This window comes from Marmota flaviventris, chromosome 3 (assembly GCF_047511675.1).
Source record: "Marmota flaviventris isolate mMarFla1 chromosome 3, mMarFla1.hap1, whole genome shotgun sequence".
Classification (NCBI taxonomy): Eukaryota; Metazoa; Chordata; class Mammalia; order Rodentia; family Sciuridae; genus Marmota; species Marmota flaviventris.
Window position 1 is genome coordinate 103505276 of NC_092500.1, and position 17572 is coordinate 103522847.

Genomic DNA, 17572 nt, shown 5'->3' on the forward strand with positions numbered 1-17572 from the left:
GAAAATACCACAAATAATTCAAGACAACACATTATTAGAAGAATTGACAGCTACAGCAGAAAAAAAAGGACAGAGAAAGATTTCAGGATATACTTGGTTAAAATGTTTGGGGAACTCAAAGAAGACATTAAAGAACAAAAACAGGCAGAGAAACATCACTTTGACAATGAGCTATATAAATAAATCCAAGAAGCAAAAGATAATATCAACAGGGAGATAGAGGTATACAAAAAACAAACAAACAAAAAACAGAAATCCTTGAAATAAAAGAAATAACAAACCAAATTAAAAACTCAAACAAGAGCATCACCAACAGAGTAGACCACTTAGAAGATAGGACATCAGAAAATAAATATAAAGTATATCATCTTGAAAATAACGTAGACAGCACAGTGAAAATGATAAGAAACCACAAGCAGAACATCCAAGAAATATGGGATAGCATAAAAAGACCAAATTTAAGAGTTATTGTGATAGAGGAAGGCATAGAGGTCCAAACCAAAGGAATGAGCAACTGCAATGAAATAATATCAGAAAAATTTTCAGACATGAAGAATAAAATAGAAATCCAAATTCAAGAAGCCTACAGGATGCAGAATGTGTAAAATCACAACAGATCCACACCAAGACACATTATAATGAAAATGCCCAACATAAAAAATAAGGAGAGAGTTTTAAAAGCTACAAGAGAAAGGAATCAGATTACATATAGGGGTAAACAAATTAGAATAATGGCAGATTTTTCAACACAAACCCTGAAAGCTAGAAGATCCTGGAACAACATATTTCAAGCCCTGCAGGATAATGGGTGCCAACCAAGAATATTGTATCCAGCAAAATTAAGCTTCAAATTTGAAGAGAAATAAAAACCTTCCACAATAAACAAAAATTAAAAGAATTTATAGCTAGAAAACCAAACCAGCACTACAAAAATATCCTTGGCAAAATATTTCATGAAGAGGAAATGAAAACCAGCAGAAGGAGGTAGTACACTAAAGGAAAACGTAATCAAGAGGGAAACCAAGTCAAGTTAAATAACAAAAATAAACAAATATGGTTGGAAATACAAATGACATCTCAATAGTAACCCTAAATGTTAATGGCTTAAACTCACCAATCAAAAGATATAGGCTAGCAGACTGGATTTTTAAAAATGATCCAAAAATATGTTACCTACAGGAGACTCATCTGTTAGGAAAAGACATACACAGACTGAAGGTGAAAAGTTAGGAAAAATCATACCACTCACAAGGACTACGGAAGGAAGCAGAGGTTTCCATACTCATATCAAATAAAGTAGACTTCAAGCCAAAGTTAAACAAAAGGGATAAAGATGGACATTACATACTGCTCAAGGGAACCATACACCAAAAAGACATAACAATCATAAATATATATGCAATAAACAATGATACAGCTATGTTCATCAAACAAACTCTTCTCAAGTTCAAGAGTCAAATTGACCACAACACAATAATCTTCGGTGACTTTAACACACTTCTCTCACCCCTGGATAGATCTTCCAAACAAAAGTTGAATAAAGAAACTATAGAGCTCAATAACACAATTAATAACTTTGAATTAACTGATATATATAGAATATTTCAACTGGCATCAAGCTGATACACTTTCGTCTCAGCAGCACATGGATCCTTCTCTAAAATAGACCTTATACTATGCCACAAAGCAACTCTTAGCAAATACAAAAAAGTAGAGATACTATCATGGATTGTATCAGATCATAATGGAATGAAATTGGAAAGCAACAACAAAATAAAAAAAATCACATGGAGACTGAACAACATGCTACTGAATTAACAATGGATTACAGAAGATATCAAAGAGCAGATTAAAAAATTCGTAGAGGTAAATGAGAACACAGACACAACATAATAAAATCTCTGGGACACAATGAAAGCAGAACTAAGAAGAAAATTCATTGCATGGAGTTTATTTCTTAAAAGAAGAAAAAATCAACAACCTCACAGTACATCTCAAAGCCATAGAAAAAGAAGAACAAATCATCACCAAAAGCAGCAGAAGGCATGAAATAATTAAAATTAGAGAGGAAATCAATGAAATTGAAACAAAAGAAAATAACTGAAAAAAATGACAAAACAAAAAGTTGGTTCTTTGAAAAAATAAATAAAATTGACAGACCCTTAGCCATGCTAACAAAGAGAAGAGAGAAAACTCAAACTTCTAACACACATGATGAAAAAGGCAATATCACAACAGACACTACAGAAATACAGAAGATAATTAGAAATTATTCTAAAAACTTATCCTCCAATAAAATAGAAGACATTGAAGCATTGACAAATTTCTTAAGTCATATGATCTGCCCAGTCAGGAAGATATACACAACTTAAACAGACCAATATCAAGTGAGGAAATAGAAGAAGCCATCAAAACATTTTACCAACGAAGAAAAGCCCAGGACCTGATGGATTCACAGCTGAGTTCTACAAGAACTTTAAAGAACAACTAATCAATTTATTTCAGGAAATAGAAAAAGGGGGAGCACTTCCAAACTCATTCAAGGAGGCCACTACCACCCTGATCCCAAAACCAGACAAAGATACTTCAAAGAAAGAAAGCTTCAGACCAATATCTCTAATAAACATAGATGCAAAAATTCTCAATAAAATTCTGGCAAATCAAATACAAAAACATATCAAAGAGATTGTGCACCACGATCATGTAGGATTCATCCCAAGGATGCAAGGTTGGTTCAACACACAGAAATCAATAAATGTAATTCATCACATCAATAGACTTAAAGATAAGTATCATATGACCATCTTGATAGACACAGAAAAAGCATTTGACAAAATACAGCACGCCTTTATGTTCAAAACACTAGAAAAACTAGGGATAACAGGAACATATCTCAACATCATAAAAGGCTATCTATGCTAAGCCTCAGGCCAACATCATTCTAAACAGAGAAATATGGAAGGAATTCCCTCTAAAATTTGGAACAAGACAGGGATGCCCTCTCTCACCACTTCTATTCAACATAGTTCTTGAAACACTGGCCAGAGCAATTAGCCAGATAAAAGAAATTAAAGGGATATGTACAGGAAAAGAAGAATTTAAATTAGCTCTATTTGCTGACGATATGATTCTATACCTAGGAGACCCAAAAAACTCCACCAGAAAACTTCTAGAACTAGAAAATGAATTCAGCAAAGTATCAGGATATAAAATCAATACCCATAAAGCAAAGGAATGTCTGTATATCAGTGACAAATCCTTATAAAGGGAAATGAGGAAAACGACCCCATTTTCAAGAGCCAAAAAAACAAAAAAAACACACACACACACACTTTGGTAATCAACTTAGTGAAAGATCTATATAATGAAAATTACAGAACCCTAAAGAAAGAAATCAAAGAACACCTTTGAAGATGGAAAGATCTACTTTGATTTTGTATAGGCAGAATTAATATTATCAAAATTACCAAACTTTCAAAAGTACTATACATATTTAATGCAATTCTGACCAAAATCCCAATGGCATTCCTCATAGAATTAGAAAAAGGCAATCATAAACTTCATCTAGAAAAATAAGAGACCCAGAATAGCTAAAGAAATCCTTAGCAAGAAGAGTGGAGCAGGTGGCATTGCTATATAGACCTTAAACTATACTACAAAGCAATAGTAACAAAGACAGCATGGTATTGGCACCAAAAGAGACTGGTAGACCAATGGTACAGAAGAGAGGACACAGAGACTAACCCACAAAATTACAATTATCTTATATTAGACAAAGGTGCCAAAAACATGCACTGGAGAAAAGATAGCCTCTTCAAAAAATGGTGCTGGGAAAATTGAAAATCCATATGCAACAAAATGAAATTATACCCCTCTCTCTCACCATGCACAAAACTCAACTCAAAATAGATCAAGGACCTAGGAATTAAACAAGAGACTCTGCTTCTGATAGAAGAAAAAGTAGGCCCTAATCTTCATCATGTGGGATTAGACCCCAACTTCCTTAATAAGACTCCTGTAGTGCAAGAATTAAAACCAAGAATCAATAAATGAGATGAAATCAAACTAAAAAGTTTCTTTTCAGCAAAAGAAACAATCTGTAATGTGAACAGAGAGCCTACATTCTGGGAGCAAATTTTTACCCCTCACACATCAGATAGAGTTCTAATCTCTAGGGTATATAAAGAATTCAAAAAGCTAAACACTGAAAAAACAAATAACCCAATCAACAAATGGACTAAGGACCTGAACAGATGCTTCTTATAAGAAGATATACAATCAATCAACAAATATATGAAAAAATGCTCATCATCTCTAGCAATCAGAGAAATGCAAATCAAAAGCACTCTAAGATATCCTCTCACTCCAGTCAGATTGGCAGCTATTATGAAGACAAACAACAATAAGTGTTAGCAAGGATGTGGGAAAAAAGGTACACTCATACATTGCTGATGAGATTGCAAATTGGTGCAGCAAATTTGGAAAGCAGTATGGACATTCCTTGGAAATATGGGAATGGAACCACCATTTGACCCAGCTATTCCTCTCCTCGGACAACACCCAAAGAACTTAAAAACAGCATACTACAGGGACACAGCTACATCAATGTTTATAGCAGCACAGTTCACTATAGACAAACTGTGGAGCCAAGCTAGATGTCCTTCAGTGAAAGAATGGATAGAAAAAAATGTGGCATATATACACAATGAAATTTTACTCAGCATTAAAAAAGAACAAAATCATGGCATTTTCAGGTAAATGGATGCAGTTGGAGAAGATAATGCTAAGTGAAGTCAGCCAATCCCCCCAAAACAAATGCCAAATGTCTTCTCTGAAATAAGGAGGTTGACTCATAGTGGGGTATAGAGGGGGAGCATGGGAGAAATAGATGAATTCTAGATAGGGCAGAGAGGTGGGAGGAAAAAGGAGAGGTCAGGGGATTATCAAGGATGGTGGAATGTGATGGACATCATTATACAAAGTACATGTATGAAGACCTGAATTGAGTGTCAACATAATTTATATACAATCAGAGATACAAAAACTGTGGTATATATGTGTATTAAGAATTGTAATGCAACAACATCAACAACAACAAAATACATGTATAAAGAAAAAAAAATAGCATTATACCTTAGATTAGGTAGAGGGAAGTGAAAGGAGGGGAAGGCAGGGGAAGTGGGGATAAGAAAGGTAGTAGAATGAAACAGACATAATTACTTTATTTATATATGTGACTGTATGACCAATATGATTCTACAATATGTATACTCAGAAAAATGAGAAATTATATTCCATCTATGTATGATATACCAAAGTATACAAGTGCATTCTACTGACATGTATAACCAATTAAAACAAATAAAAATTAATTTTAAAAGAACTTTTTTCTGTTTAATTGTGAGCTAGTTAATGGACACTTACATATTTGCATATTTGTCTATTTTTTCTCATTTCTATAATTTTTTGAAGGCAATTATTTTTCAAGGCTCAGTCTTTTAAGGAGGTAGGTGTTTAATTAGTATATTTCGGTTTTCTTTCATATATTTTTTTCTCAGCTATTTCTCTTCATTCTTTTTATCTATTTTCTTCTGCTAACAGCCAAACTTTATTGTTCTATTGCTCTTCCTTTAGCCTTTTTTGTAACTTCTATTTCTCTCCTCTTTTCCCATAATTATCACATCCTACACCTCTTCTGATCTCTCTCTGTTAACCTTTAGAAATTGCAAATGCTTTTTGCAAACTTACTGTTTTTACCATGGACAATAGCTGATTACATTGTTTGCTTATTGTAACAATTAACATTGTAAATATCATAGCAAGAATATTTGGTTTAATGCTATATATCATTATATTGGTTGTTGTTATTTATCTCCCTCTAAACTACGATGTACTGGAAACCTTCAAGGACACTAAAGTTCACAGAGTAGAAAATCTACTGCCTCAGATCCATACTGTTAGATGGATAGGCAAACAACAAGAAGAAGAAGAGGACAAACCATCTCAAACAAACCAAAATACCTCAATAACAATACAGAGACACCATAGTAGAAGAAATGGGAGAGAAGGAATTTGTACAGTTAATAGTTAAACTGATCTATAAGGTAAAAGACAATGTAAAGAGTAAAATCAGAGATAAAACATAGGAAGTAATACAGGAAGTGAAAGATTATTTAAATAAAGAGATAGAGATACTGAAAAAAATCAAACAGAAATATTTGAAATGAAGAAATCAATAAACCAAATTAAAAATTCAATGAAAAGCATCACCAAATACTATATAATTTGGCAGACAGAGCTTCAGGAAACAAAGAAAAAATATATAATCTTAAAAATAAAGGTAAACATGGAGAAAATATGTTGAGGGACCATGAATAGAACTTCCAAGAAATATGGGATAAGGTGAAAAGAACAAGTTTAAGAAGTATTGGGATACATAAAGGCTCAGAAATACAAACCAAAAGAATGCATGAACTTTTCAAAGAAATAATATAGAAAAATTTCCCAAACCTTAAGAATAAAATGGAAAATCAAATACAAGAGGTTTATAGGATTCCAAATATATAAAACTACAACAGACCAACACCAATTCACATTATTATGAAAATGCCTAACATAGAGAAAAAGGCTAGAATTTTAAAGGCTGCTAGTGAAAAATGCCTGGTCACATTTAGAGGTAGACCATTCTGTATTTCAGCTGATTTCTCAACTCAGATCCTAAAAGCTAGGAGGTCCTGAAACAATATATACTAAGCTCTGATAGAAAATGGATGTCAACCAAGAATACTATGATCAGCAAAACTAACCCTCAGATTTGATGATGAAATAAAAACTTTCCATTTTAAACAAAAGTTAAAAGAATTCACAATTATAAAGCCTGCACTACAAAATATACTCAATAAGATATTTCATAGAGAAGAAATAAAAAAATAAAATTTAAAATCATCAAAGAGAGGAACTATACTAGAATAGTCAATCAAAAATAATCTAATACAAATTAAAAACCAGAAACAAATCAAAATGCCAGGAAATAAAAATCATACTCAAAAATAACATTGAGTATAAATAGCCTAAACTCATCAATTCAAAGATATAGACAAGTAGATTGGATTAATAATCAAGACCCAAAAATATGCTATCTCCAAGAGAGTCACCTCAAAATTAAAGATATCCACAGACTGGAGATAAAAGAATGGGGAAAAACACATCATTCACATGGATCTCATAAACAAGGAGGAGTTTCTATACTCATGTCTATCCTGATATCAAATAAAGTGGACTTCAAGACAAAGATGATCAGAAGGGACCAACAAGGGCTTTTTTTATTGCTTAAGGAAATTATACAACAACAATAAATAATAGTCATAAATATTTATACCCGAAACAATGCAGCATCTACATACATCAGACAAATTCTCAATTTCAAGAATCAAATAGACCACAACACAATAATACTGGGTGATTTTAACATGCCTCTCTCATTTCTGGATAGATCTTCTAAACAAAAACTAACTAAAGAAGCTATAGAACTAAAAAATACAATTAGTACTTTAAACTTAACAGACATGTGCAGACTATTTTATTCATCAATTACTGAATACACTTTCTTTTCAGCAGTACACTGATCATTTTCTAAAATAGACCATATCTTAGGCCACAAAGCAACTCTTAGCAAATACAAAAAAAATAAGAGATAAAACCTTGCATTCTATCAGATCATAATGGAATGGATCAATGATAAAACACTAGAGACTAAATAATATGCTATTGAATAATAAATGGATAGAAGAAGAAATCCAGACTGAAATAAAAAAAATTCTTAGAGATAAATGAGAATAACAACACAACATACCAACATCCCTGAAACACTATTAAAGCAGTTCTTGCACAGTAGGCCCAGGTCCATCCTGCCACCAGCAGTACTGCCTCTTCATACCAGCAGACTACCGTGGGAACTCAGGCTGGCCCAGATCTGCCCACACCAACATACATGGAACCCAGGCCCAGGGTAGGTCTCAGTTTTCCCACCCCCACCTGGGATCCCAAGTTTAACCCACTTCTATCTTGGGACAATGCAGACACTGCCGTAGCCTTCCCCACGCAGTATCCCCTACCTTTTTGACAACAGACAGGGGCTAGAAGTAGCTGCTTCTCAGAGTAGGAATCCCCAAAAGAGTATAAGGCCCACCCTTTTAGCCCCATCTCTGTAAAATATGGCATCCATCTTGGGGCACGTCCACTATTATCTCAAGTTACTCCACTATTGCCGCCACCACTTTTAGTTGCAGTAGCATACATTGAGGGACACCAGAAGGGTCTGGAAGCCCAACATCACAGTGAGGGACAGACAATATGCACAGGTACTACAAGAATATAGGGAAGAAACTGTAATATCTCAGATCCACACTGCAAGAAAGTAAGACACACAGACAACATGGAAAAACAAAAGAGGAAAGTGCCCCAAACAAACCAGGATACTATAATAAGAGAACGTATGGACAGTGCAGTTGATGAAATATCAGAAAAGGAGTTCAGAAGATTAATAATTAAAATGATATGTGAACTAAAGGATGACCTTAATGAGCAAATACAGGCAAAAATTGATCACTCCAACAAAGAGGTAAGAGAGCAAATACAGGTATCAAAAGATTTCTTCAAGAAAGAGATAGACTCTGAAAAAAAAAACAGAAATCCTTTACATGAAGAAAACAGTAACACCTCCCCCCCCAAAAAAGAAAAAACAACTGAATAGAATCATTACCAACAGAAAAGATCACTTGGAAGACACAACATCAACATCAGATAATGAAGACACAGTTTCAAACCAAAGAAATGCACAATCTTGTCAAAGGAATAATATTAGAAAACTTCCCAAACATAAAGAAGGACACCAAGTGTACAAAATTACAACAGATTTACACCAAATCACATTATAATGAAAAAGGAAAAGGTAATTAGAGGAGAAACTAAGTCACATTAACTACCAAAAATAAACAAAACTAGCTGGGAATACAAATTATGTCTAAATAATAAATCTGAATGTTAATGGCCTAAACTAACCAATCAAAAGACATAGGCTAGCAGATTGGATAAAAAAAAAAAAAGATCCAACAATATGCTGCCTTCCAGAGATTCATCTCATAGGAAAAGACATCCACAGACTGCAGGTGAAAAGTTGGGAAAAATCATACCACTCACATGGGCTGTGGAAGCAAGCAGGGGTTTCCATCCTCATATCAAATAAAGTAGACTTCAAGCTAAAGTTAATCAAAGTGATAATGACAGACACTACATACTGCTGAAGAGAACTATACACCAAATAATTCAGCATCTACCTTCATCAAACAAATGATTCTCAAGTTCAAGAATCAAAAACATCACAGCACAATATTTTTGGGTGACTTTAACACACCTATTTCACCACTGGATAGATCTTCCAAACAAAAGCTGAACAAAGAAACTACAGAATTCAAGAATACAATCAATAACTTAGACTTAACTGACATATGTAAAAATATTTCATCCTTAAACAAGTGAATACACTTTCTTTTCAGGAGCATATGGATTCTTCTCTAAAATAGACCATATATTATGTCACAAAGCAACTCTTAGCAAATATTAAAAAGTAGAGATACTACCCTGAAGTCTATCAGATAATAATGGAATGAAATTAGAAATAATTGATAAAATAAGAAATAAAAGATACTCCAACACTTAGAGACTAAATAATATGCTACTGAATGAACAATGGATTGCAGAATACATCAAGGAGTAGATTAAAAAAATTTTAGAGGTGAATTAGAACACAGATACAATGTATAAAAATCTCTGAGACACTATAAAGACAGTGCTAAGAGGCAAGTTCATTGCATGGAGTTCATTCTTTAAAATAAGAAAAAGTCAACAAATAAATGACTTAGCATTACTTCACAAAGCCCTAGAAAAAGAAGAGCAAATCTACATCAAAAGCAATAGAAGACAGGAACTAATTAAAATCAGAACTGAAATCAATGAAATTGAACAAAAGAAACAATTGAAAAAATTGACAAAACAAAAAGTTGGTTCTTCAAACAACCCAATCAACAAATGGGCCAAGGACCTGAACAGACACTTCTCAGAGGAGGACATACAATCAGTCAACAAGTACATGAAAAAATGCTCACCATCTCTAGCAGTCAGAGAAATGCAAATCAAAACCACCCTAAGATACCATCTCACTCCAGTTAGATTGGCAGCCATTATGAAGTCAAACAACAACAAGTGCTGGCGAGGATGTGGGGAAAAGGGTACACTTGTACATTGCTGGTGGGACTGCAAATTGGTGCAGCCAATTTGGAAAGCAGTATGGAGATTTCTTGGAAAGCTGGGAATGGAGCCACCATTTGACCCAGCTATTCCCCTTCTCGGTCTATTCCCTAAAGACCTAAAAAGAGCATGCTACAGGGACACTGCTACATCGATGTTCATAGCAGCACAATTCACAATAGCAAGACTGTGGAACCAACCTAGATGCCCTTCAATAGATGAATGGATAAAAAAAATGTGGCATTTATACACAATGGAGTATTACTCTGCATCAAAAAATGACAAAATCATAGAATTTACAGGGAAATGGATGGCATTAGAGCAGATTATGCTAAGTGAAGCTAGCCAATCTCTAAAAAACAAGTGCCAAATGTCTTCTTTGATATAAGGAGAGTAACTAAGAACAGAGTAGGGTCGAAGAGCATGAGAAGAAGATTAACATTAAACAGGGATGAGAGGTGGGAGGGAAAGGGAGAGAGAAGGGAAATTGCATGGAAATGGAAGGAGACCCTCAGAGTTATACAAAAGTACATACAAGAGGAAGTGAGGGGAAAGGGAAAAATAATACAAGGGGGACAAATGAATGTTAGTAGAGGGGGCAGAGAGAGAGAAGAGGGGAGGGGAGGGGAGGGGAGGGGAGGGGAGGGGAGGGGGAATAGTAGAGGATAGGAAAGGCAGCAGAACACAACAGACACTAGTATGGCAATATGTAAATCAATGGATGTGTAACTGATGTGATTCTGCAATCTGTATATGGGGTAAAAATGGGAGCTCATAACCCACTTGAATCAAAGTGTGAAATATGATATATCAAGAACTATGTAATGTTTTTGAACAACCAACAATAAAAAATTTTTTTAAAAAAGTTGGTTCTTTCAAAAAATAAATAAAATTGACAGATCCTTAGCCATGCAAACCAAAAGTAGAGAGAAAACTCAAATTTCTTACATATGTGATGAAAAAGTCAATATCACAACAGACACTACAGAAATACAGAAGATAATTAGAAATTATTTTGAAAACTTATACTCCAATAAAATAGAAAATATAAGAGGCATCAACAAATTTCTAGAGTCATATGATTTGCCCAAATTGAATCAGGATGATATACACAATTTAAACAGATCAAGTTCAAATGATGATATAGAAGACACCATCAGAAGCCTACCAACCAAGAAAAGCCCACGACTGGATGGATACACAGCTGAGTTCTACACGGTCTTTGAATAAGAAGTAATACCAATACTCTTCAATTTATTTCAGAAAATAGAAAACGTGGGAGCAGTTCCAAACTCATATTATGAGGCCAATATCACTCTGATTCCAAAACCAGGCAAAGACACATCAAAAAAAGAAAACTGCAGACCAATATCTCTAATGAATATAGATGAAAAAATTCTCAATAAAATTCTGGCCAAACCAATGGAAAAAATAGATCAAAAAAGATCGTGCACCACGATCAAGTGGGATTCTCCCAAGGATGCAATGTTGTTTTAACATATGGAAATCAATAAATGTAATTCATCACATCAATAGCCTTTAAAGATAAGAACCATATAATCATTTCAGTAGATGCAGAAAAAAACTTTTTGACAAAATACAGCACCCCTGTATGTTAAAAACACTAGAAAAACTAGAGATAACAGGAGCATATCTCAATATTGTAAAAGCTATCTAAGCTAAGCCCCAGGCCAACATCATCCTAAACGGAGAAAAATTGAAAGCATTCCCTCTAAAAGCTGGAACAAGACAGGGATGCCCTCTTTCACCACTTCTATTTAACATAGTTCTTTAAATACTGGTGAGAGCAATTAGACAGTTGAAAGAAATGCCGATAGGTAAAGAAGAACTAAAATTAGCACTATTTGTCAACAATATGATTATATACCTAGAAGACCCAAAAAAATTCCACAAGAAAACTTCTGAAACTAGTAAATGAATTCAGCAAAGTAGCAGAAAATAAAATCAATACCCGTAAATCAAAGGCATTTCTGTATATCAGTGAAAAATCCTCTGAGAGGGAAATGAGGAAAACTATCCCATTCTCAATAGCCTCAAAAAATAAAATAAAATAAAATACTTGGGAATTAACTTAACAAAAGAGGTGAAAGATCTATATAATAAAAATTATAGAACCCTAAAGAAAGAAATCAAAGAAGACCTTAGAAGATGAAAGGATCTACCTTGCTCTTGGATAGGCAGAATTAATTTTGTCAAAATGACCATACTACCAAAAGCACTATACATATTTAATATGATTCCTCATAGAAATAGAAAGAGCAGTCATGAAATTCATCTGGAAAATAAGAGACCCAGAATAGCTAAAGAAATCCTTAGCAAGAAGAGTGAAGCAGGTGGCATCACTATCCCAGATCTTAAACTATACTCAGAGCAACAGTAACAAAAACAGCATGGTATTTGCACCAAAATAGACTGGTATAGACCAATGGTACAGAGTAGACATCACAGAGACTAACCCACATAATTACAGTTATCTTATATTTGACAAAGGCATCAAAAATGTACATTGAAGAAAAGATGGCCTCTTCAACAAATGGTGCTGGGAAAATTGGAAACCCATATGTAACAAAATGAAATTAAACCCCTATCTCTCACCATGCACAAAACTCAACTCAAAGTGGATCAAGGACCTAGGAATTAAACCAGAGACCCTGCATCTATTAGAATAAAAAGTAGGCCAAAATCTCCATCATGTCAAATTAGGCCTCAACTTCTTTAACTTATTAGCTCCTATAGCACAAGAATTAATATCAACAATCAATTAATGAGTGGATTCAAACTATAAAGCTTCTTCTCAGAAATAAAAAAAAAGAATCAGTGAGGTAAATAGAGGGCCTAATAATTGGGAACAAATTCTTACCACACATGTCTAATAGTGCACTAATCTCTAGAATATATAAAGGAGTCAAAAATCTTAACACCAAAAACACAAATGACCCAATCAATAAATGGGCCAAGGAACTGAACAGATACTTCTTAGAAGAAGATATACAATCAATCAACAAATACATGAAACAATGTTCAAATCTCTAGCAATTAGAGAAATGCAACTCAAATATACTCTAAGATTTCATCTTACTCCAGTCAGATTGGAAGCTATTATGCATACAAACAACAATAAGTGTTGGCGAGGATATGGAGAAAAAGGCACATTCATACGTTGCTGATAAGATTCCCTCAAAATTGGTGCAGTTAATATATAAAGAAATATGGAGAATCCTTGGAAAACTGTAAATGGACCCACCATTTGACCCAGCTATCCCACTGCTCAGTCTATACCCAAAAGACTTTAAAACAGCATACTACAGGGACACTGCCACATCAATGTTTATTGAAGCACAGTTCACAATAGCTAAACTATGGAACAACCTAGATGACCTTTAGTAGATGAATGGATAGAGAAAATGTGTTCTATATACACAATAGAATATTATTCATCATTAAAAGAGAATAAGTCATGGCATTTGCAGGTAAAAGGATGGAGCTGGAGAATATAATGCTTGTGAAATTAGCCAATCCCCAAAAACCAAATGCCAAATGATTTCTCTAAGGATGTTGATCCATAATACGCTGCCGGGGTGGTGGGATGGGAGTATTAAATGAACTCTAGATAGGGCAAAGAAGAAAAGGGACAGAGGGGAAGGAAGAAGGCATAGGGGTAGGAAAGTTGGTGGAATGTGATGTAATCATTACCCTAAGTACATGTATGATGACACGAAGGATGTGACTCTACTTTGTGCACAACCATAGATATGAAAAATTGTGTTCTATTTGTGTAATACAAATTGTAATGCATCCTGTTGTCATATATAACAAATTAAAATTAAAAATTTTTAAAAAGCAGTTCTTTTTTGGGGAGTTGAGGGGGACTGGTGATGGAACTCAGGAGCACTCAACCACTGGGCCGCATCCCCAGGCCTTTTTTTATTTAGAGACAGGGCCTCACTGAGTTGCTTAGTGCCTCACCATTGATGAGGCTGGCTTTGAACTTGTGATCCTCCTATCTTAGCTTCCCGAGCCACAGGGACTATAGGTGTGTGCCTCAAGAAAGTTCACAGAATTGTACTCATTCATTTAAAAAATACAAAGTCACCAAATAATCTAACATTGCATCTTAAGGCCCTAGAGAAAGAACAAATCAACACCAAAAGCAGCATAAAATAGAAAACAATTAAATTCAGATCCAAAGTCAATGAAATTGAAACATACACACATACACACACACATACACACACACACACACAAAAAACACTCAAAAAACAACAAATCAACAATTTGGTTCTTTGAAAAAATAAAATTGATGAACTCCTAGCTAAAATAACCAAATTAAAGAGGAAAAAAACTTTAAAGTACTAAAATTTGTGATGAAAAAGGAATATAACCATGAACACTACTGAAATACAGAGGAAACTCAGAAACTATTTTGAAAATTTGCACTCCAATAAAATAGAAGATCTTGAAGACATAGACAAATTCATAAAGAAATATTTCCTACCCAAATTGAACAAGGAGGAAGTATAAAATTTAAACAGATCAATTTCAAATAAAATGAAAGACACCATAGAAAGCATACCAACAAAGAAAAACACAGGACCCAATGGATTCTCAGCCAAGTTCTTCCTAACTCTCAAAGAAGAAATAACCCCAATCCTACTCAAACTATTCCATGAAATAGAAAAGAAGGGAACCCTTCCAAATTTATTCTATGAAGCTAGTATCAACCTGATACCAAAATCAGACAAAGACACATCAAGGAAAGAAAACTTCCTAATATTTAAACAACATAGATAAACCTGGATGACACTATGTTAAGTGAAATAAGCAGACACAGAATTGCAAATACTACCCAAGATTCCACTTACATGAGTTATCTATGATTATCAAACTCAAACAAATGGGGAGCCGAATGGTTGACAGGGTGTACTTTGAGAGGGAAATAGAGAATTCTTGCTCAATGATTATAAAGTTAGAGTTATGCAAAATGAAATGGTTCTAGAGAGATGCTGTACAACATAAGAGTTGTCTATAGTAAACTACACTGCACATAAACACTTGTTAATAGGGTATAGCTCATATTCTTACCACACACAAAGAGGTACACAAGGAAAGTTTGGGAAGTGATAAATGCTAACAATTAAATAACATTAAATAACATTTAAATAACAATTAATTGTTATAATTGTATCACAGATGTATGTATCTGTTCAAACTCATTGAAATGTATACCTTTGACATATGTATTTTTATATCAATTATACCTCAATTAAGCTTACAAACATAAAATGTGCCCTATCACAGTAAAAATGGCTTCAATAGTTCTGTATAAAATACACCAAAAATATGGACAAGTATTGAAACCTTCAGGTCTTGTACTAGTAAAATCATTGCATGTCCTGCATAGCTGTTATATACTTCTTGATAGGAAGAAATTAGAAGTTTAAAGTGGTAATGCAGTGACTCTTTACAAGAGTAATAAGAAAAAAATGGAGACAATAACATGTAATAAATTTTTCAGCAGAAATTCAAGATTAGAACTGTAAGTCTTGATACATGTAGCTTTGATATCTTCAACTTTTTCTTGTTTTCTTTTTAAAAAACAAATATATATATATATATATATATATATATATATATATATATACCTCCACATATGTATTTTTACATCTTCAACTCTGGAAGCAATTATGAGCATTAATGAAATTAATAAATGAAAGTATTTTATAACTTCTCTAAAGGAGAAGTGATTCTATTGTGCTTCTCAAATGTAACTTCTTATATATTTTACTTATTTTTATTATAATTATTTATTAGTAGGTGATAATCATAATAAGTACCAATACTGATTACCAAAATAGTTAATGGAACTTTAATTATTTTTCTTACTTTTATTTTGGACTATACTTTTTTACTTTGAAAACATTTTCAGAGGATTAATGTATATTGGCCCCACAATTCTAACCACATGGAACTCTAAACTCCTATAGTGTTTGTAGTGACTTCCAGTTTGTAATATAAAACATTTTAACTATTTCAATTTAATTGTTTGTTGTTGTTGTTATTTTGATTCTTGTTGTTTGCTTGTTTTTATAGAAGGAAACCTTTTTTTTTTCCAATTTCTTTTACCAAAGAGTACTTAACTTTAAAATGTTAAACATAAAACAAATATTTTTGATCACTTACCTTCCTCTCTGAAACTTCACTCTCATTTGAGCTTATCTTTTGTGGCACCGTGAGGTGCAGGAATATTCCTTCAGAATCTGCAGTAAGAACATGCTTTTTTGTTGTATTTTATTTTTTTCCTTTCATCAGAAATGGTCTGAGTCAAGTAAGTGTTCTTAAACAGAGCATACCCTGAGGTCTAAAACTGCTAATTTTATGTGCCCAAGCTTTTTGTGCTGAGCTCACAACGGATTTTCAAGGACACTTTGGAAGTGGCTCAGATACAATTAGATACAGGATCATCGTATTCCTTTTCAGAATCACGTTGAAAGTTGTTTGCTTCAGGACTCTGAGGATTAAACTGAGGGCAGTGCACATTCAACCTGCATCTTCCATCACAAGGTGAGCTGACCCTGGAAGAGTAGCAGGTGTCTGCTGCTGAGTTAGGGCTAAGGTGCTGTGTTCACCTGGCCTGGTTGGGGGTGGGGTAGGGGTAATATGGAGAAAAGCACCAGCAGGGAATCTACACAGTGGTGTGGACAGGTATCAGAGCTATGGGAAAATTTTCCCCAGGAGGAGCCAGGCATTTCTCTGAAGGAAAGGAGAAGGAACAGGGCAGCTGGCATGGTATGGCTTACCATGGCTGGCCTGCAGCATTCCAAGCTCAGCAAAGAGTGCAAAGAGAAGGAACATGGCTGGTCAGAGCAGGGAAGCACAGCCGCGGAAGAAGACCGTTGGGCAGACACAATCCTCGCGAGCAAGCCCTGGGCCCTGGCTCACTGCATCTTGGGAGGACAGTTTGCGGTCAGGGCCTTTGCGGGTGAGGACTGTGGTTCGTGGGAGGTTTTGTGGCTTCCATATGGAAGGGAAAGGAAACAAAACGCACATTTGTGAGCAACTCAGTTGTTGTAAACAAATTTAAATTGTTTAAATTCCTCAGTAGGGATAAAGAAGCATGATTCTCCTTTTTTTGGTCATTTCCTTTCACCATATCACTTTTCTGATAGGTTTATTTACTGTGGAGGAAGAGCAAGATGGAAATGTCAATTACTATTACTAGCGATTTTCTACATGCTGTTGACTTAAT

The 17572-nt window shown here is 34.3% G+C and overlaps 1 protein-coding gene across 1 annotated transcript in view; it reads right to left on the reverse strand.

Moving 5' to 3' along the window:
* The window catches only part of LOC114095811 (disintegrin and metalloproteinase domain-containing protein 18-like), a 31898-nt gene extending 14720 nt beyond the window's left edge, over window positions 1–17178 (reverse strand). The window contains exons 1-2 of the mRNA XM_027939225.2: window positions 17124–17178; window positions 16507–16583 (exon numbers count right to left, since the gene is read on the reverse strand). Coding sequence (XP_027795026.1) covers window positions 16507–16583; window positions 17124–17178 — 132 coding nt within the window. The remainder of the gene's footprint in view (window positions 1–16506; window positions 16584–17123) is intronic.
* Window positions 17179–17572: the final 394 nt, after the last annotated feature.